We start from the raw sequence: 22,037 nt of genomic DNA, 5'->3' as shown, positions 1-22,037 counted from the left end.
ATAGAGGCCTCTTTAGTCACCTCAGAACTTACCAACGTATAGGTAGCATTCTTAATAACTCATACCATTGTATCATGGCTAGATGGTCGTCATACTCGATTCCGAGTGACAGCATAGTAGTAGTAGTGTGTGTTTGAAGACAGTAAAATGCTTTGGGCATGTATTTTGTTCATTTGTTACAAAGTAATCATTACCTCTTCTGTTGAGTGAAAATCGTAAATGAGTGAATCGTTAAAAATAATTGCGAGAAAAGGTTGTGGTTGTGAAATGTCACTTGTGGTTGTGTTTTATTTATGGAGGGTCGGACGTGAGAGGGGAGTGAAAATGACACACACACACACACACACACACATGTCTAACTTAACCAGTTGCTATTGGTTAGTAAGATGGGGAACTGAGTAAAGTAAAATGTGGTGATGAGTGAGTGAGTGAGGGGAGGTAGATGTGAGAAGAATGACTCCAAGACGATGAGTGAATGATTTAATTAAAGGGAGTATGAGAGCAGCCTATAGTCAAAGGTTCCATTTGTGTAGGTATAGGTCACGTAATGGGTGAGTTAGTTGGCTTTATAAGTTTTTTTTTGACCTATTAGTTGGCATGACGTGGTTGGGGGAGGTTGCTGGGGGGTATTTTAGCGAATGGGGTGTAACGACGAATTAAACTTTTATCTGTGAGTGATAGTGTACATCTGCTCACTTTCTCACAGTATGGAAACCCTATTTCCCCTTCCTTGTCTCTCTCCCTCCCCCTCTCTCCCCTTTCCTTTCCTTTTTCCCTTCCTTGCCCCTCCTCCTCCTTTTCCCCTTCCCCTCTCCCCCAATCCCTCACCTTTTCCCCCTCTCCTCTCCCTTCTCTCTCCCTCACCTCCTCCCTGTCCCCCATCCCTCCCCCCTCGCACCTGTCCCCTTACTTCTCATGACCATCAGTTAAGGCCAATTGAGATCTTCCTACTCTGCTCCTCACCCTTTATATTAACCCTTTCCTCCCACCCATGTGTCATGTATCAGCCACCCATGTATCATGTATCACCACCCATGCATTACCATTGTTATGTCATGACTTATCAACTTGAATTACGTTAAAGATTAATATGCTAATGAGGGCACATATGGCACAAAAAACAATTGGCAACTCAGCACATTTTAGCCCGAGGTTCAAACACAGCCCCCTCTTTATCCCAGCAGTTCAGGAGAGGAGCTTTGGAATCATTTGCATTACAAAAGATTCAAATACAATTTAATAAAAAAAAAAATCAGTGTGTAGGTTCCATAAGATAAATTAAATCAAGAGAATAAAGAATACACATAATCCTTAATAAACCACTAATACATGCAGTAAATAAACCATGAACTACTTTGTAATATCACCATTGATTGCTCTTTACACAAAATAAATAATAATAGAACAGCACTGAATAGATAATACTCAACTAAACCCTATTTGAAAAGGTATCCACCACTAACAAACTGAGGCGTCCTCCCAAGGCCAGCCATCGCGCCATATTCCAGGGGACTACAACCCTAATACTAATATTAATCAACTCCCACATTAAGCTATATAAGTACCTATATATACACACAGAAAATATTTTATTGTATCAATTATCAGCCCTGATTACACACAATTACAAAAAATATTTTATTTACACTAAAGGGTAACATGCCTAAATATATTTCACTATGCGCAACGCACCACTGTACATTACGCCATGCATAACACCATCCATGTATCATATATCACCACCCATGTATCTTGTATCAACCATCCATGTATCATGTATCAACCACACCACCCATGTATTATGTATCTACCACCCATGTATCACGTATCACCGCCCATGTATGTAGTGATGGTCATGGACTGGTGACGCAGGTGAGGTTGGTGTAAGGCGGGGTGAGGGTGGTGGCGGTGTAGGGCGGGGTGAGGGTGGTGGTGGAGGGCGGGGTGAGGGTGGTGGTGGAGGGCAGGATGGGGTGGTGATGGAGGGAGGGTGAGGTGGTGGTGGTGGAGGGCAGGGTGGTGATGTGGTGATGGAGGCGGGGTGAGGTGAGGTGGTGAGGTGTGTGGAGGGCAGGGGTGAGGTGGTGATGGAGGGGGGGTGGGGGTGGTGGTGGTGGAGGGCAGGGGTGGGGTGGTGGTGGTGGAGGGCGGGGTGAGGGTGGTGATGGAGGGCAGGGGTGGGGTGGTGGCGGTGTAGGGCGGGATGAGGTGGTGATGCAGGGCAGTGTGGTGGTGGAAGGCAGGGGTGGGGTGGTTGTGGCGGGGCAGGGCAGTGTGGTGGTGAGGGTGGGGTGGTGCATGGGGCAGTGTGGTGGTGGAAGGCGGGGTGAGGGGTGGTTGTGGAGGGCGGGATGGGGGTGGTGATGCAGGGCAGTGTGGTGGTGGAAGGCGGGGTGAGGGTGGTTGTGGAGGCGGGATGGGGTGGTGATGCAGGGCAGTGTGGTGGTGGAAGGCAGGGTGAGGGGTGGTTGTGGAGGGCGGGATGAGGGTGGTGGTGCAGGGCAGTGTGGTTGTGGAGGGCGGGGTGAGGGTGGTGGTGCAGGGCAGTGTGGTGGTGGAGGGCCGGGTATGGGTGGTGGTGGAGGGCCAGATAGCTTGCAGCGGTGAACCTGGACTGGCTGGCCACACTCCTTTCTTTTCCCCGACACATTTTTGCTTATATTTTCGTATTATAATTACAAGACTTTTTATTGGTCACAATCTTTCTATAAGAATATATTAAAAATAAATAAAACGACATAACGTTGCATTTTATCCGCATTACTAAATATAAATCTAGTATTCAGCACTTGAAAGCTTCATGACCCGTATTGTGAAAAATGGCAACTCGTGAAATACTTGACAGTTCTTTGCAACATGGAATCCAATTTATCTTGTTGAGCTTCTTCTCACGTATGTTTATTACATGGAGATGGAGGTGTGCATGTTTCACTGTGTGAGTGAGGAACCAGGCGTGTGGAAGGTGGGTGTGAGTTTCAAGATAGGAAAGTGGTTGTTGCGTTGTGATGGGTCGCGCAGGACGCTGGTAGACGGGTCAGCTGTTCCCTCCCGGCCGGGCCCAGTTAGTGGTCTCTCCGCTGTGGCAGCTGCTGGAGGTGTATGAAACGCGGGGGTCGCTGTGATAATGATAGTGATAACGAAGGTGATGGTGAGGGTGGTGATGGCGAGGGGGGAGTAGTAAATATGCAGTCGATGTGCGTACTGTGATAGTAAAGGGAAATATGTGTACTGTCTTTCGGTAGCCGTTTAAGTTTTCCGCAAGAAACTAAGCGAATCCCCTTTTCCGAGAGCCCTTGTATGTGGCTTTCCCATTACGTATTTGTATAAAATGTACAGCTGGAGGTATTCTCAATAGCCTAAGGTATCTTTAAAGGATAAGAAAAACGAATTGAGTGGATATCCTCTGTGAACGAAGGTCAATTAGCCACTAATAAGTGAAACCTAAAGTAAAAACCAGATTATGCCTATACGTGTCGTGTCGCCCAAGTTACCTCAGCAAGTCGTGATCACATCTTAGTAGCTAAGATTTGTATCCACGGATAGTAACCTGCGGGTAGACCAACGTCAACAACCATTTAAGAAAAAACCCTTAATATTGCAAGTAACGAAGAAGAGAGAGGAGATAAACAACTAAGCAAGATAAGGACACTGGAGGGAGAACGAGAGTGTAGCAAGGAACCAACTCACCAGGTCAGTTTCCAGCCTTTACGTCTTACTCCTTTGAGAACCACCATATTTCTCATGAATTTAGTGAGGAAACTTGCCATTAGGCATTATTGTGACCCTTGAAATCACTTTTATATTGGTTAATTATCTAAATCAAGAAAATGGAATTGGTTGAGACTTGCTGCGTGAGAAGTGTCGTCCCGTTAGCCACCTATCATTTGCTATTTCCAAGGCAACTGAAACACGTTGTGGTGGTGTGACTGTTAATACATATTTCAAGGATAATATAATAATCTCCGCCTCTTCAAGACTCCTTTCACATAGATGGTAAGTATAGTGTAAGGTGTTAGTATCATGCTTCAAGATTAACTCATTCTTCTTGAGACTTCATTTATAAGAGTTGAAGTTGTGTAAAGGTGGGGGAGAATGACGGGAAAGGAGGGAGTCGGTGTTTCCTGCTGATCCTAGTTACATTAAATTGTTATTATTCCTTAACTGACGAGTAGTAATGCATCAGTTAATCGTGTATCGTTTAATATTTCAAGGATATATTTAACTATGTAGGTCTTCCCTGATATTAAAACGATATACAAAAAATAATAATACAAAATAATACAAATAATGCATACGGAATTTCGTCACAACTTATTATTCATATTTTTAGATAATATTGGTAATGATCTCTAAGGGTGAATAAAGATACAAAGGAGGAAATAGATGATAATGACTGATGAATGTTATAAAAGAAAATAGAAACAAAGATGATTATGCAATAAATAAAACTTGACAAGACTATCAGGAGGCGGTGACACAGTGAGATGTTCAGTAAATAGCGATGCTCATAGTTAAATAATATCCACCAAAAGTTATACATAGATGGATTTCTATAGCTGGGATTTTATCCGTCTGTATATTTTGTAGGTTAGGTTACCGGGATTTCTATTTTTATTTGTGTTGAGTATTTTACGTTGCTGGGATTTGTTGAATATTGTACGTTGCCAGGAATTTATATAGTATTTATTTTGTTGAGTATTTTACTTAGCTGTTTTTTTTGTATCTTAGGTTGCCGGGATTTTATTTGTTTATTTTTGTTTTGTATCTTAGTTTCGTATTCTTAAAGGTCTCTGTTATTCCTTGTAACTGAAGAAGTAAGAATGTTCCCAAGTGGCTGATTTTTGCTGTGATTTCTATGGTGAAGTCGACCAGTTTGTTGCATTTATTACTTGTACAGTACTACTTGAGCTACTTCAAATCACCTGAACATTAACCCATCCATGCTAACCTAACCCACCCTAAACTAACCTATTCTAAACCAGCTTAATCCGCCCTAACCTAACCTAAACAAATTTAGCGTATCTAGCCTAATCTAACGTAACTTAAACTAAACTAACCTAATCTAATCTAAACCATCTTAATCCGTCTTACCTAACCTAAGCAAATCTATCGTAATCTAAGCTAATCTAACAACTTAACCTAACCTAAACGTAACTGGTCTAATCCACCCTAACCTGAGAAAATCTAATGTGATCTAACCTTATCTAGCTTAACCTAAACCAGCCTAACCTAAGCAAATCCTACGTAATCTAATCTAACCTAATGTAATTTAAACTGAACTAATCTTATCTTACTCGCCAGGTACGGTTAAGGGTTTTTAATCATCAGGTGGGTTGGGGGCTAATCCTTACGTGATCCAAATGTACATCGTCCGGGGTGGCAGGAGGTGGAGAGAGAGCGGTCCTACTAATTACCCAAATGTACCCAAATACTAGTCGAGAAATGATTGGCAGTCCGATTTATTCATGTAGGACCATTATTTGACTTCATTGCGGCTACATTTGGGTAATTAGTCGGACCCGGTGGAGTGAGGACAAGGCAAAGATTAACATGGTCTTGAGGTTACTAGAAAAGTTACCTTGTATATTTTCCGGATGTCGAGACCTTGCTTACCTCTTCGGTGTCCTCGTTCAATCTTTGGCCTCGTGTAGTGTTTTATGCCTGTGATTTGTTCTTCATGGTCTCTTGTGTATCTCCGATGGTTACTGTGTGTTTGATTTTGTTTTTGAAGGGTGTGTTGTGTTTTCGCGTGTGATTGTGTGTGTGTGTGTTCTTTTATGGTCAATAAAACAACTGACCATACCGCACAATAATAAACACCGTATACAGTCACTTAACACGCGGCCATACCATACAAGACTTACACAATACCACGCAGCACATAACACCACCTTAACATTATCGTAGATGTCAATCAAATCGGAGTACCGTCCTCATAACGTCCAACAACACAGACACACACCACACCATGATACCACACACTGTACACCACCACACCACACTGTACACCACACCACCACACTGTACACCACACCACACTGTACACCACACCAAAGTACGACACCACAGTACACCACAGTACACCACACACTACAGTTGACATCCGCCCTCTAGTCCTGCTTCCTGTAAGTTCAACAAGGTCTTCGTGAGAGAAAAATGTAGCCTCAGCTTATATTTTACTGGAGGCTTGACTTATTTTTCTTGGCTTAGTGAGTAGAAGATGGGACACCGCCCTTCAGGATACTGGTAGGGAGGGAGGGGAAGAGGAGAAGGGGGGTTAGGAAGTGAATAGGGATTAGGGCTATTGATGGGAGGTGGGGAGCAGTGTTGTATTTGGGAGTAGAAAGGTTGAGGATTGTGGCTGTGAACTTCGACACGTCTACCCTAGCCTAATTTATCCAAACCTTGACCCACCATGTTAAGTTGCCCAGCCATGAAGGTAGCTCAGCTTATCTAACCTAACCTATTTTACTAACCTTCGGCTCGGTGAAATATATTGGACGGTGTCTAGGTCGAGGACTGGCAATTGGTGACATTATTGATTGTGGATGAATATATTTGTATCTAATCTTGCTTTGAAATAGGGAACGCGAATTAAACTAAATGCAGCATGACTTAACCCTATCCTGATGAAACCAAGCCTAGCCAATCCCCGTAACTGTTAATGCTTCTTAACTAATGGGTCTTAACTCTAATTTCATTTATTTAATTTTAACGTAACCGGATATAGTTACATTAAATCATCCCCTCGTGTTTCTGATTTGAATCATAGTTATCTCAATTTATTTAAAAGAAAAGGATTGATTGGTATTAAATGAAGTTTACTGGCGCCTGAAAAAAATAATTACTCTGCCTTTCTCAGGTTGCCAAGATAATATCTCATGTAATTTCAGACTTAACCTTGGTTGTCGTCCCCTTAACCTGCTGCTGTAGATGACCACAACATACACAATAATACTGAAAATCTAGCCACAGGTTAAAGGATTCGATAAAAAGATTCTAACACTGCAAATAATGATAAAAATCCATCCTATAAAAAGATTCTAATTCTAACACTACTTGAAATCACCGTGTTTTAGCTAAATGGTGTTGGAACTCGAGAAACAGATCAACATAAGCAGTAGAGAGAGTCTTGCACTATAAGCAACGAACATAACATAAACAATGGTGTTGAAACTCGAGGACATAAATAAAAAGAGATTCGGTAAAGAGATTCTAACACGGCAATAAACAGACCACAACAATCACAGCCTCACGAGCACCAAGGGTAAGAGTTAACACCGAGGGTTAACATTAAGAGATTTTAATGCTACAAAGAGTGAGCACACGATAGATAGAAGCCTTAAGAAGAACCATAGAGACGAAAACTTACACACACAATAAGTTAATCTTTTACAATTAACAAAGGAACAAGATAGATTCAACCAGTCTTAATCTTCGCTAGGCTTGTTGCTAGGCTCGCTTTGTGATCGGAAGGCTAACCTTGGCTGTGTTACGTTGCTTTGATATTCTCAACACATAAGTTAGTCTTGGTTAATTAGCTTAGGTTCACGAGAGGAAAGCTGCGCTAAACGAGGCTAGCTGGTTAATTTAAGCCGTGGTGGCTCAGTTCATGTTTGTTTAATGATGAATAAACTGACACTGAGAAATGGAAGCTTATGAGATAAGCGAAGCAGGTCGTATATTGTATGTGTGTGTGTGTGTGTGTGTGTGTGTGTGTGTGTGTGTATAAGTGTGTATGTGTGTGTATGTATGTGTGTGTGTGTGTGTGTATAAGTGTGTATGTGTGTGTATGTATGTGTATGTGTGTGTATAAGTGTGCGTGGGTTGGTGTTTCTTCAGCAAGCACGTTCGAGCACCCATACCACACACACACCATCACCTCCAACGCTCACCACACAAGCCACAACTCGCCACCGTGACTCGTATGTAAGTATTTAAGTCAGTAGGAATAATGGTGTTGCGTTTCCTTGTACTACATTTAGGCTTCGTGGTGGTGCAGCGTCTGTCCTTGTATGTCAAGATTAGAAGCATCCATTGAATTCTGAGCCCTCATTATTATTATTATTATTATTATTATTATTATTATTATTGTTGTTATTATTGTTGTTGTTATTATTATTTATTATTATTGTTGCTGTTGTTTTTATTTATTATTATTATTTTATTATTATTATTATTATTTATGATTATTATTATTATTATTATTATTATTATTATTATTATTATTAAGTGTTGGTTAGGTTAGGCAAAGGCTGATTTAGTTTTTTTCTGGATTAACCTGGCCAGGTGAACATGGCCAGGTGAGCATGACAACACAACAGGCCGGGTATTTAATAATAAAGAGTAAGTTGCGTGGCTGACTAGGCTCGCTGCACCTCGCCGACCCTTCCTCCTCTCTCTCTCTCTCTCTCTCTCTCTCTCTCTCTCTCTCTCTAGTAATGACAACGCGACTTGGTTAATTGTTGGCGGGGAAGTCGTGAGGCATTCCGTGGACCACACCCTCATGTACTTATTGAGGAGAGAGAGCAGCAATAAGGAAGGGAGGGAGGGAACAGTAAGGAAGGAGGTAAGGAGAGAACAAGGAGAGGGAAGGAAAAGCAAGTTGGGAGGGAGAGAGAGGTCAACACTGGTGATAGCGTCCATGAATGTGTCGATCATAATGCTGGCTCCCCTCCTCACCCCACCACATCTGCTGCTGCTGTTGAACCATGTAATAATTTTTCTGTTGCTGTTGCCTCTGCTATCGCTGTACTGTTGCTTATGGTATTGTTGTAATGTCGCTGCAGGCGGTACAGGCTACTCGGCGCTTCCGCAATTGTATACGTTCTGTACTCTTCCTGTAACCTGCGGCGACTGCTTCTGTTGATGATGAGTCCATTTGCTGTAACTCTCCCGTTATTTGTATTGAATAAGCTTGTTGCTGCTCCTGCTGTTGCACCTCTCTGTATACTGTTGTTATTATACGTGCTATCCCTTTACTGTTGCTGCAGCTCCCGTCATGGCTGCTTCACTTTCTTTTGTTGTCCACTCGCTGTTGTCACAGCTCCGGCCAGCTAACAGTCACACGCGGTCTCACATTTCCAGTTAGGACAGTTTAACGTAACAAACTTAGATAATCCATTTTTGTGTCGTCGTTCAAGTGATATAGATAGGCTGCTGCGCCCTCTTATACCAAGTTAAACAGACTGAATATCGTAAGAGCGTTTATAGTAAGATTGATACGTTTTCACCTCTCGAGTTAAAAGGAAAATTTATCTTGAGAACCTAACCTAACCTCCCGTACGAACCTTTGGGGGTCCATCTTTATGTCGTAGTTTGAGAGAAATATATGCGAATATATTTAAGATCTGGCTTTGACATGTACGGTATAGTCAGAGGTAGAAAAATGACATCAGCGCCCGTCAGAAATCACTAAGTAGACAAGCAGAAAAGCGACGGTGTGGGTGGGGCCAGGGAGTGGTGGCGTGGTGTGGCCAGGAGCGGGTGTGGCGTGGTGGCCAGGAGCGGGTGTGGCGTGGTGTGGCCAGGGAGTGGGGGTGGTGGTGGCCGGAGCGGTGTGGGGTGTGGTGTGGCCGGGAGCGGTGTGGTGGTGTGGGGTGTGGCGGTGGCGGAGCGGGTGTGTGTGTGGTGGGGAGCGGTGTGGCGTGGTGTGGCCGGGAGCGGTGGCGTGGTGGCTGGAGCGGGGTGTGGCGTGGTGGCCGGGAGCGGTGGCGTGGTGGCCGGGAGCGGTGTGGCGTGGTGTGGCTGGAGCAGGTGGGCGGGGAGCGGGGTGAGGTGTGGTGGCTGGGAGGTGTGGTGTGGTAGGAGCGGTGTGGTCGCCCTGAGGTTGGCTGCTGGCGGTGATGGTGGTGACAGGCTCTGACAATATCACCCCACCTCCTTCCCTCTGCCCTGAAGCTCTGCATGTGTGTGTGTGTGTTGAGAGAGAGAGAGAGAGAGAGAAATCCCTCCCTATCACAACACAACAAGACCTCAACCACAATTGTATATCCACACACACACACACACACACACACGTGAGCACTTGACAGATTCGACCCCGGGGACGTGATGTGCGACTCCTGAGCCAGCTCCCTCACCTGCCACGGCACTCCCACCATCACTGTCCCCTACTACTTCCCCACCACCGTCCCCACTACCACCACCCTTCAATAAGCAGGTCTCGCCTCCCTGACCCCAACACCTCTTAGCCTTGCACTGTCACCCCAACGCCCCCTCTTCCACCTCTCCTCACTTAAATTTGTCTCTATTTTTATACTGAGTTCGTGTGTGTGTGTGTGTGTGTGTGTGTGTGTGTGTGTTTAGAGTCGTGAAAGTTATGGTCTAAGACACTTGTTCTCTTGTCAGCGATGTGATGTTGGTCACTGGAACAGCCCTCTCTCTCTCTCTCTCTCTCTCTTTATGTGTGTGTGTGTGTAATATCAGCCTTAACACAACTCGGACGAAGTAAACAGAGCTAGTCCATCAACTATTAAAAATTATATATAAGATACAACAGTTTATATCAAAGGATGAAATATACTGTATATCCGGATTTTCAATGATTATCAAGGATTCCCACGTTAAATTATCCTCATAACTAGAGTAACCTTTGCCACGCTCGCTTAAACTCCGACACAATGCTAGCTTCCCCAGCCAATTTCCCAACATTAATTTTTCTACGTATTAGGAGTTGTAAGAACACCTCTTTTTGGGCTAACGTAATAACCTACGTCACATTGCTTGTTCCTTGACGGTACTCTATGATAAAGTTTTCCACCATCTACAAATATCAGGAAATATTAATGTGTTCACTTAGTTTAGTTACGTCACAGATAAATTCTCGTGGCCATTCAAGGTGGATTTTCCGTATTGCTGTAGCTTTAACAATGTATTTAACTGACTCCTTTTTATTCGATAATAATAATAATAATAAAATAGTCTGAATTAAACTAAAAAAAATCACATACGCTGTAACTGTTATTGTCTCCCTTCTCTTCACCATATTAAAGGTTATATTATTACAGAACATTACATAAAATAGATCCCATGAAGACTGTAACTCAACTGTAACAGAAGCACCAACTTGTAATTTTCCACTGTATCTTCATTGCCATCTCCAGGGACCCAGAATATAAAGGTTTTTGATCACGTGTTCATTTTTAAGCGAGTTGTCTGCTTTGGCCGCCTATACTGACCTTCTGAAAGTGAGGAGTTTTTATTGTTGTACTTTTTGTATGATCAAGTGTTGTGTAATGTAGCCAGTAATCATGTGAGAGAGAGAGAGAGAGAGAGAGATGACATCTTCTCCTTAAGTTTGTCGTTGAAACATAATGGTGTGGGGGAGGAGGCGAGAAAGGTTTTTGAACGTATTTTTGTCATCTTTCTTTCTCCTTGTTTATTGATCTCCCTCTCACTGTTTCTCAGAGGGACATTGGCTGCTATAGAAAATTTGTGACCAATGAAGACAATGTAAACGACTCGACAGAACAACTTTAAACGAATCAGGAAAAAAACACAAACTTGGAAATCTTTGTAACCAATCAAGAGGAAGAATACAAATACGAAGATAATTTAACCAATCAGAAGGATGGTAACAGTGACTTAGGACTCCACCAAATGATAAACAGGAAGAGGTAACAGGAAAACAGCGTGTTGAGGCCGTTGAAACCAACAGAAACAACAAACAGAAGAACGGCGACAATTACCGACCGTTGAGGTGTTGAAGACAGTGACTCAGCGGATGTTGGCGGGTGGGTGTCATGTAAACCACCCGTCCGTTATGTGAGTCCGGTAGGCCTATGTTGGGTGAATCCGGTATGAGGGCGAGTTTGGTATGTGAGATGGAGTTCGGTATGTGTGGGTGAAGGGAAATGTCCACCTGTTGTTGACATACTATGGCAACAGTGTGTGTGTGTGTGTGTGTGTGTGTGTGTGAATTAAACATTGCAACAGAAAACTTTTACGAAGTCTTCATCTGATACGACTTGTTACGGTACCGGGTGGAGGAAGGAGGTAGAGGGAGGAGGGAGGGGCTGACAGAGGGAGGGAGGTAGAGGGAGGAGGAGGGGGCTGAGGTCAGAGGGAGGGAGGTAGAGGGAGGAGGAGGGGAGGCTGAGGAAGGAGGAGGGGGCTGGAGGTCAGAGGGAGGGAGGTAGTAGAGGGAAGGAGGAGGGGGCGGAGGTCAGAGGCGGGAGGTAGTAGAGGGAGAGGGGCTGGAGGTCAGAGGAGGAGGAGGCTGGAGGCAGAGGAGGAGGGGGTGAGGCTGGGAGGTGAAGGAGGGGTAGAGGAGGAGGAGGGGCTGGAGGAGAGGGAGGTAGTAGAGGAGGAGGAGGGGCTGGAGGTGAGGGAAGAGAGGGGCTAAGGTCGAGGGAGGAGAGGGGCTGGAGGTCAGAGGGAGGAGGAGGGGCTGGAGGTGAGGGGAGGAGGAGGAGGCTGAGGCCGGGAGGAGGGGAGGAGGAGGGGCTGGAGGTCAGAGGGAGGGGAGGGAGGAGGGAGGGGCTGAGGCTGGGAGGGGAGGGAGGAGGAGGGGGCTGGAGGTGGGAGGGAGGAGGAGAGGGGCTGGAGGTCAGGGGGAGGGAGGTAGGGAGGAGGAGGGGGCTGGAGGCCAGAGGGAGGGAGGTAGAGGGAGGAGGAGGGGCTGGAGGTCAGAGGGAGGGGAGGTAGAGGGGAAGGAGGGGGTGGGAGGTCGGAGGGAGGAGGAGGAGGCTGGAGGTCAGAGGGAGGAGGAGGAGGGGCTGGAGGTCAGAGGAGAGAGAGGGAAGGAGGGGGGTGGAGGTCAGAGGGAGGAGGAGGAGGCTGGAGGTCGAGGAGGGAGGTAGGGAAGGAGGGGGTGAGGAGTAAAGGGTAAGGAGGAAAGGGAAGTTTAAGAGAGGGGAGGAAACTAGGAGGAAGGTTTTGCTGGTAGTCTGCCTCTTCCCTCAAATACTAGATCACTTTTTCTGACGGTCAACTCTTCTGGGCAGCAGAGTGTGCAGCACACCGTACAGCAGCAGGGCACAACACACCGGTACAGCAGAGTGTACAGCACACCGGTACAGCAGCAGAGCACAGCACACCGGTACAGCAAGCAGGGCAAACACGTACAGCAGCAGAGTACAGCACACCGGTACAGCAGCAGAGTACAGCACACCGGCAGCAGCAGAGTACAGCACACTGGTACAGCAGCAGAGTACAGCAACACGTACAGCAGCAGAGTACAGCACACCGGTACAGCAGCAGAGTACAGCACACCGGCAGCAGCAGAGACAGCACACCGGTACAGCAGCAGAGTACAGCACACCAGTACAGCAGCAGAGTACAGCACACCAGCACAGCAGCAGAGTACAGCACACGCAGTAGCAGGGCTAACACACCGGTACAGCAGCAGAGGTTACAGCACTGGTACAGCAGCAGAGTAAAGCATACTGCAGTAGGGTACAAAACACGGTAAGCAGAGTACAGCACACTGCAGCAGAGCACAGACACTGGTACAGCAGCAGAGCACAGCACACTGGTACAGCAGCAGAGTACACACACTAGTACAGCAGCAGAGTACAGCACACTGGTACAGCAGCAGAGTCAGCACACTGGTACAGCAGCAGAGTACAGCACACTGCAAGCAGCAGCAGAGCACAGCACACCAGTACAGCAGCAGAGTACAGCACACCGGTACAGCAGCAGAGTACAGCACACCGGTACAGCAGCAGAGTACAGCACACCGGTACAGCAGCAGAGTACAGCACACCGTAAGCAACAAGGCACACTAGCACAGCAGAGAAGAAACACACCAGTACAGCAGCAGAGACAGCACACTGGTACAGCAGCAGAGCACAGCACACGGTACAGCATACAGGCAGCAGCACACTGGTACAGCAGCAAGTACAGCACACGGTACAGCAGCAGAGTACAGCACACCGGTACAGCAGCAGAGTACAGCACACCGGTACAGCAGAGTACAGCAACCGGTACAGCAGCAGAGTACACACACCAGTACAGCAGCAGAGTAGCACACTGGTACAGCACACTAGCAGCAGCAGAGTCAGCACACCGGTACAGCAGCAGAGTACAAACACTAGCAGCAGAGTACAACACACCGTACAGCAGCAGAGTACAACACACCAGTACAGCAGCAGAGCATAGCACACCAGCATGCACACCGGTACAGCAGCAAAGTACAGCACACCGGTACAGCAGCAGAGCAGCACACCGGTACAGCAGCAGAGTACAGCACACCGGTACAGCAGCAGAGTACAACACACCGTGACAGCAGCAGAGTACAGCACACTGGTACAGCACACCAGTAGAGAGAGCAGCACACGTCACAGCAACCAGTACAGCAGCAGAGTACAACACACCGGTACAGCAGCAGTACAACATACTGTACAGCAGAGTACAACACACCGGTACAGCAGCAGAGTACAGCACACCAGTACAGCAGCAGAGTACAACACACCGGTACAGCAGCAAAGTACAACACACCGGTACAGCAGCAGAGTACAACACACCGGTACAGCAGCAAAGTACAACACACCGGTACAGCAGCAGAGTACAGCACACCAGTACAGCAGCAAAGTACAACACACCGGTACAGCAGCAGAGTACAGCACACCGTTACAGCAGTAGAGTCCAGCAGCAAAGTACAGCACACTGGTACAGCAGCAGAGTACAGCAACAGCCACTCAGACTATATCCTGGGGACAACATTGACCACTGGACCACTTGTCTTATATTAGTCTCGTTAGCTCCCTCCCTCCCTCCCTCCTTCCCTCCACGTTCGTATGTTTACTGGTTGGCTGGTCAAACAGGTGTTCTCTTTGAGTTACTGTCCTCTCTGCTTAGGTCGGCATTGCTTAGCCTCCGAGGAACGAGATCTTCTGCCCCAAAGCCGACAACAGTCGCAGATATTGACTATGAGGCAACAGTCACTGAATGCCTCATAGACCTGCGGCTCAACTAACTCAACACAGCTAGGATAACTACTTATGTATTAGGATATTTAATATTAAAGTAATGAAATGGTGGCGAAGGTGTGGCTATTGGGGGAGGCTGGAGGCCATTAAAAAATAGTAGTAGTAATAGTAGTGCCAACTACCTGTTGCCACACCTGTCCTTCCTCTACCTGCTCCCCACTCACCGTCACAAAACCAATTATATTAATAAATCTTTCCCTTTTTACCTGTCCTTGTACTACCTTGACTACCTGGATCTACCGTCTACTGTCTACCGGCTTCAAAAGGGACAGGGGAGAAGGGGAAGGAGAGGAATGTGGGGTTGGGTGGTAGAATTTTGATGGAGGGGAAGGGGTAAGGGGAGGTAAAAATGTGGTCTGGAGTGAGGAAAGGGGAGAGGAGGGGTCACTTATCAGGTTTATAGAGACAAAAGGTCCATGATGCAGTTGCAGGGATAAGGGCTAGTTAGGATGTTTAGGAGAGAGAGAGAGAGAAAGAGAGAGAGGAGGAGAGAGAGAGAGAGAGAGAGAGAGAGAGAAAATTATCAGTCAAAATTATCTAAGCATGACCATAATGTTATAGTAACATTCTCCTTCCTTCAAGCTTAAAGGACCTCTTCCTCTCTCCTTCCTTCCTTCCTTCCTTCCTTCCTTCCTTCCTTCCTTCCTTCCTTCCTTCAAGCTTAAAGGACCTCTCCCTCCGTCTCGCCCTCAGTTACAGGTGATGTCTCTCAGTCTGTCTAGGTGCGGGGAGTGGCTCCGGGAAGACAGGGACGAACAATTACAGGCCCTCTGGTACATATAGGTCAGTCACCCCTATAATAGTCGAGGTGGTTTTCTGTGGATGACTATAGTGGAAACTGGGCCTATTGACGTGTGTGTGTGTTTTATGTTCAGTAATATCTCTGCTTCGCTTCTACACACACACACACACTCTACCTCACTCTCTCTCTCACTCATTCATCAACTCTCACTCAACTTCTCACTCACTCATTCTCTGGCTCTTTCACTCTCCTACTACACACACACACACACACACACTCTCTCTCTAGGCCTTGATCACACTTCCATTTAAGATAGAAAACACTGGGTTAATTGTGTTATGTGGATAACCTCGCCGTGGTGGTCACTCGTTGCAGGAACCAGGTCAGCGCTATCCTGCACAGAGCCCTGACTGCTGCCCCTCGTGAGCTACACTACCCACAGAGCCCTTACTGCTGCCCCTCGTGAGCTACACTACCCACAGAGCCCTTACAATATACCCACAGAGCCCTTACTGCTGCCCCTCGTGAGCCACAGAGCCCTTACAATATATCCATAGATGCCTTCGTCAGGCTCTGGGTTATACCATGAGACAGGAAGAGGCGTAGCTACTGTAGGAGTGAATGTGTTTATGGTCCGTTCGGTTTGGGGAATTTTCTCTTTCTCTCTCTCTTGATTGATTGATTGAGTGAGTGCAGGAGAGACGAATGGTGAATGATGAAAAGGGACGGAGGTGTGTGAGAGAGAGAGGGAAAATGAAAGGGTTGTAGGAGAAAGAGGAGGAGGAGGAGGAGGAGGAGGGAGAAGAAAAAGACGACGCCCTTATGAGATGCTTGGGGACGTGGTAGGAGGAGGAGGAGGGGGAAGACGGAAGGAGATGTTCAGGGTGGATGGAGGAGATAATTGATGGAGAGTTGATAAGTAATTATACTCTTTCTTTGCCTCTGAGTCATGTGTGTGGAGAGAGAGAGAGAGAGAGAGAGAGAGAGAGAGAGAGAGAGAGAGAGAGAGAGAGAGAGAGAGAGAGAGAGAGAGAGAGAGATATGCGCCGTCAGATGTACTAATATAAACACAGGAACAAGAATGCTGACCACCCGAAGGTAAACACTGGGTCAGCTGATTCACCACTTGGTCAACACTGCTACCTGCTCACCTCTTCACCTGCATGGGCTAGGCGTAACTGATAGGGGCGAGGCTCACTTGCTATGGGCTAGGCTTACCTGATATGGGCTAGGCTTACCTGCTGTGTCATGCCCTAAGGGAGATGTAGTATGTAAGTAAACACCTTCACACCCCGCCCCATGATAACAACCTCAGTTTTATCGTCTACCATCGGCTTGGAATCTTATCTGAAACTTTCCGGTAGCACTCCAGGGAACCGTTTTATCACCGAAGATGGTTCATGGATGGGAGTGAGCGGCTGTGTGTGGTATGTGTGGTCCCTGGTGAATGCTTATCTTCTGTATACCATTACGAATATTAACACCTCGACGCGTTATTTGATGATCTTGTTTTATTTCCTCTGTTTTATGATGCTGGTCTTGTTTCTGTAGTTTTTATACATTACTGTTTACTGATAGTTAAAACAGGTTATGTATAATCCAATGATTAAATTATACTGAATATAGTATATAAACAAGTGGACAAATGATAAGTGTTATTGAGTGATCACAGGGGCAGGGTGCGGTCGGCCTCTCCTCTCCTCACATCACTCAGTCAACACATGTCATATTATGACGCCCAGGTTTAATTTATCTCCCCTAATGGGTTACTAAATAACGGCTCATCTACGACTAGTGACACGTTCGGCGCGCGTGACGCCCATACAGAGGTGTGGGCGGGGATCATAGATGAGGCAGGATAACCTCTCCCATCGCCACAACACCAGACTCGTTAAGTGTTGATGAAGTGATGGGCGGGAGGTCTCATCCAGCGTTAGATTAGGTTAAGTGAAATTTGGTTAGGGTATAATATCACCATTAGGTCTCGCACAGCGGCCCCACGTCATAGAAAATGGAGGAAGGTTTGGTAACTAGAGAGAAAATGTATAATAATAACAAACAGAAGAACCTTTACAAAAATATTTTTATATATTCCTTAATTATACTAATGTAGAGGTTGTGTGTGTGTGTGTGTGTGTGTGTGTGTGTGTGTGTGTGTGTGTGTGTGTGTGTGTGTGTGTGTGTGTGTGTGTGTGTGTGTGTGTGTGTGTGTGTGTGTGTGTGTCCCGTGTGTGTGTGTGTGTCCGTGTGTGTGTGTGTGTCAAGATAGAGCAAACACACACACACTGGACCTATAAACAACAACACTGTCACCTCTGGTCCCGGATGTGCCCCTGTCAGTAAAACCCTCCGTCTATTTTCTTTCATCTCCGGGTCTGTTTTCTTTCTGACATAATTGAGTGATTGTCCCGGATGCTCAGACAGACATACGTACTGTAACAACCTGTAAATATTACGGTAGAGTCACAAGTGTAGTTTTAATGCCATTTTGTATAGCGTGTTGGGAAGTTTTGGCTCAGTGGGACGGTTTGTATGTCGGAACCTTTGAGGAGCTTGTGTCTCATACTCCACTTAACGTAACAACTTGTTTGCTACAGCTGTTGTAGGCGTGGCCACCACACCCACCACGCCCTTGTCTTATCCCTTCACACACACGCACACACGCGCGCGCGCTTATGCACCAGCAGAAGATTATAAAAAAGAACATACATTCTTCTCTCAGGGTCACAGGACACGGTGTGAACTGTATGTATGTATGTATGTATGTAAAGACGATGTACACACAGGTTCCAAAAGTAATACTGTGTTAACTGTAAACCCCCTAATATTTCCCCTTAAGCGGGTACAGTAAGGTACAGTCTCTTGTCGGGTACAGTAAGGTACAGTATTTTGGCGGGTACAGTATATTGTCGGATACAGTAAGGTACAGTATCTTGTCGGGTACAGTAAGGTACAGTATTTTGGCGGGTAAAGCAAGGTACAGTATATTGTCGGGTACAGTAAGGTACAGTATTTTGGCGGGTACAGTAAGGTAGAGTATTTTGGCGGGTAAAGCAAGGTACAGTATATTGTCGGGTACAGTAAGGTACAGTATTTTGGCGGGTACAGTATCTTGTCGGATACAGTAAGGTACAGTATCTTGTCGGGTACAGTAAGGTACAGTATTTTGGCGGGTAAAGCAAGGTACAGTATATTGTCGGGTACAGTAAGGTACAGTATTTTGGCGGGTACATCTTGTCGGATACAGTAAGGTACAGTATCTTGTCGGGTACAGTAAGGTAGAGTATCTTGTCGGGTACAGTATGGTCTGATCTCTTGTCCGGGTACAGTAGGTACAGTAGCTTGTCAGGTACAGTATCTTATCCAGGTACAGTATCTTGTCAGGTACAATGGTAAGAGTATCTTGTCGGGTACAATGTCTTGTCGGGTACGAAGTAGGTACAGTATCTTGTCGCGGAGTACAGTAAGGTACAGTATCTTGTCGGGTACAGTAAGTACAGTATCTTGTCGGGTACAGTAAAGGTACAGTATCTTGTCGGGTACAGTAAGGTACAGTATCTTGTCGGGTACAGTAAGGTACAGTATCTTGTCGGGTACAGTAAGGTACAGTATCTTGTCGGGTACAGTAAGGTACAGTATCTTGTCGGGTACAGTAAGGTAGAGTATCTTGTCGGGTACAGGTACAGTATCTTGTCGGGTACAGTAAGGTAGAGACGGTACAGGGTAAGTATCTTGTCGGGTACAGTAAGGTACAGTATCTTGTCGGCAGAGTATCTTGTCGGGTACAGTAAGGTACAGTATCTTGTCGGGTACAGTATCTTGTCGGCAGTAAGGTACAGTATCTTGTCGGCACAGTAAGAGTATCTTGTCGGTACAGTAGGCATCTTGTCGGGTACAGTAAGGCAGTATCTTGTCGGGTACAGTATAGAGTATCTTGTCGGGTACAGTATACAGTATCTTGTCGGGTACAGTAAGGTACAGTATCTTGTCGGGTACAGTAAGGTACAGTATCTTGTCGGGTACAGTAAGGTACAGTATCTGTCGGACAGGTAGAGTATTTGTCGGGTACAGTAAGGTACAGTATCTTGTCGGTACAGTAAGGTATCATTCTGCCGGGTACAGTAAGGTACAGTATCTTGTCGGGTACAGTAAGGTAGAGTATCTTGTCGGGTACAGTAAGTACAGTATCTTGTCGGGTACAGTAAGGTACAGTATCTTGTCGGGTACAGTAAGGTACAGTATCTTGTCGGGACAGTAAGTTCTTGTCGGGTACAGTAAGGTACAGTATCTTGTCGGGTACAGTATGGTCAGGTGACGTGAGGAGTGCGGTCTACAAGTCGCTGCCAGCGGACACTAGGAAAGATCAGTTTTGTTTCTTACAACACCCAGGCGGCCTTGTGGTGGTGGTGTGGTCTGGTGATAGTGGTGGTGGTGGATAGTGGTAGATGGTGGTGGTGTGATAGTGGTAGATGTGGTGGTGGTGTGTGGGTTGTGGTGTGTGGTGGTGGTGGTTGGTGTGTGGGGGTGGTGGTGGTGGTGTGATGTGGTAGATGTGGTGGTGTGTGATGTGGTAGTGGTAGATGTGGTGGTGGTGGTGATGAGGTGGTAGATGTGGTGGTGGTGTGATGTGGTGGTAGATGTGGTGGTGGTGTGATGGTGGTGGATGTGGTGGTGGTGTGATGGTGGTGGCAGATGTGGTGGTGGTGTGATGGTGGTAGATGTGGTGGTGAATTGTGATGGTGGTGGTTGTGGTGGTAGTGATGGTGGTGTGATGGTGGTTTAGTAGTGGTAGTAATTGTGGTGGTGGTGGTGAGTAACAGTGTTGTGGGTGAAGTCCGTGGTGTTGTGTTGGTAAACCTGTTATTCCGAGAAGTGTAATGGATCGTGTTATTACCTTACGAAATGACCTGAAGGTGTGTGTGTGTGTGTGTGTGTGTGTGTGTGTGTGTGTGTGTGTTGCAAGTAAGGTAAGAAAGGAGAGTAGGAGGAGAAAGAGAGGGGGGAGAAAGAGAGGGATGGGGGAAAGGGATGAGAGGGGAAGCGAGAGGGAGAGTGAAGGTGGTCAGGAGGAAATTGTTGGATATGTGTAACCAAGAGATACAGGTGAGGGTTGACTACTGTCACTCACCCTCATCTTCTCTCTCTCACTCTCTCTCTCTCACCTTGTCTCTGTGTCTCTCTCTTTCTCTCGCCCTCTTTCTGTCTGTCTCTATCTCTGTCTTTCTCTTGCCTTTTCTCCATCGGCGAGTGAGTGAGTGAGTTAACCTCCAACCTAACCCTTCCTAACCTAACCAAACCAAACTATCAGAAAAGAGGATGTTCTTAAGAAGATAAATAAACTAAAGAAGACAAAATCCCCAGGGCCGGATGAAATTTTCCCTCGAGTTTTGAAAGAGTGTAGGGAACAGATTAGCGGACCCCTCGTAAACTTATTTACAAAATCATTAGACACCGGAGTTGTGCCAGAGTTGTGGAAACAGGCGAATGTAGTACCCATATTTAAAAAGGGAGACAGATCATCTGCGTCAAATTACCGGCCGATCAGTTTGACGTCAGTAGTGGGGAATTTTCTTGAATCAATTATAGCAGATAACATCCGATCGCATTTAGAGAAAAGCAAATTAATCTACGACTCTCAACATGGGTTTACAAAGGGAAAATCTTGTCTAACAAATTTGCTGACATTTTTTAGGAAAGTCTTCGAGGTAGTAGATAATGACGAAAATTACGATGTTATTTACTTAGACTTTTGCAAAGCATTTGACAAATTGCCGCATCAGAGGCTTCTGAGAAAATTAAGACTCGCCAGTATCGAGGAAAGTTTTAGAATTGGATAAAATCGCATGGCTCACCGATAGAACGCAGAGGGTCAGCGTAGATGGTGATAAATCTGGTGGGGCCGTGTAACCAGTGGGTTCCCCAGGGTCAGTACTAGGCCCACTCTTGTTCATAATCTACATAAGCGATCTAGATACTGGGATCAGCAGTGACATAAGCAAGTTTGCGGATGACATCCAAAATAGGGCGGCAGATTAATTCAGGGCAGGATGCAAATGCAGTACAGGAGGATCTAAATAAACTGCAGGGGTGGTCTGAAAAATGGCAAATGAAATTCAACACCAGTAATTGCAGCGTACTTAATATTGGAAGAACAAATACTGTCAATGTATACAGCCTTAACAACATCAACCTAGAGAAGTCGACTTGTGAAAGAGACCTAGGGGTACTTGTAAGCCCGGACCTACGGCCTAGAAAACAGTGCGTTAATGTTCGAAATAAGGCAAACAGAGTACAGTATTGGGTTTTATATCTAGAAGTGTAAGTAATAAGAGTGCAGAGGTCTTATTGCAACTATATCTTGC

General features: G+C 46.0%; 1 protein-coding gene across 4 annotated transcripts in view; it reads left to right on the top strand.

Moving 5' to 3' along the window:
* The first annotated feature begins 2,874 nt into the window (after positions 1-2,874).
* The window catches only part of LOC121856612, a 119,129-nt gene continuing 99,966 nt past the window's right edge, over positions 2,875-22,037 (top strand). For 2 of the 4 annotated variants that reach the window (XM_042352256.1, XM_042352252.1), the window contains exon 1: positions 2,876-3,690. Coding sequence is in view for 1 of the 4 variants with exons in the window: in XM_042352253.1 (XP_042208187.1) it covers positions 3,991-3,993 (3 nt within the window). In the remaining 3 variants the exon portion in view is untranslated. Of the gene's footprint in view, positions 3,691-3,734; positions 3,994-22,037 lie in introns of those variants that run through there. The other 2 variants (XM_042352251.1, XM_042352253.1) reach the window with 2 other exon arrangements.

Source organism: Homarus americanus, unplaced genomic scaffold (genome assembly GCF_018991925.1).
Source record: "Homarus americanus isolate GMGI-L3 unplaced genomic scaffold, GMGI_Hamer_2.0 scaffold26591, whole genome shotgun sequence".
NCBI classification, from domain to species: domain Eukaryota; kingdom Metazoa; phylum Arthropoda; class Malacostraca; order Decapoda; family Nephropidae; genus Homarus; species Homarus americanus.
The sequence above is the reverse complement of the archived record's forward strand: the minus strand, read 5'-3'. Positions and strand labels throughout refer to the sequence as shown.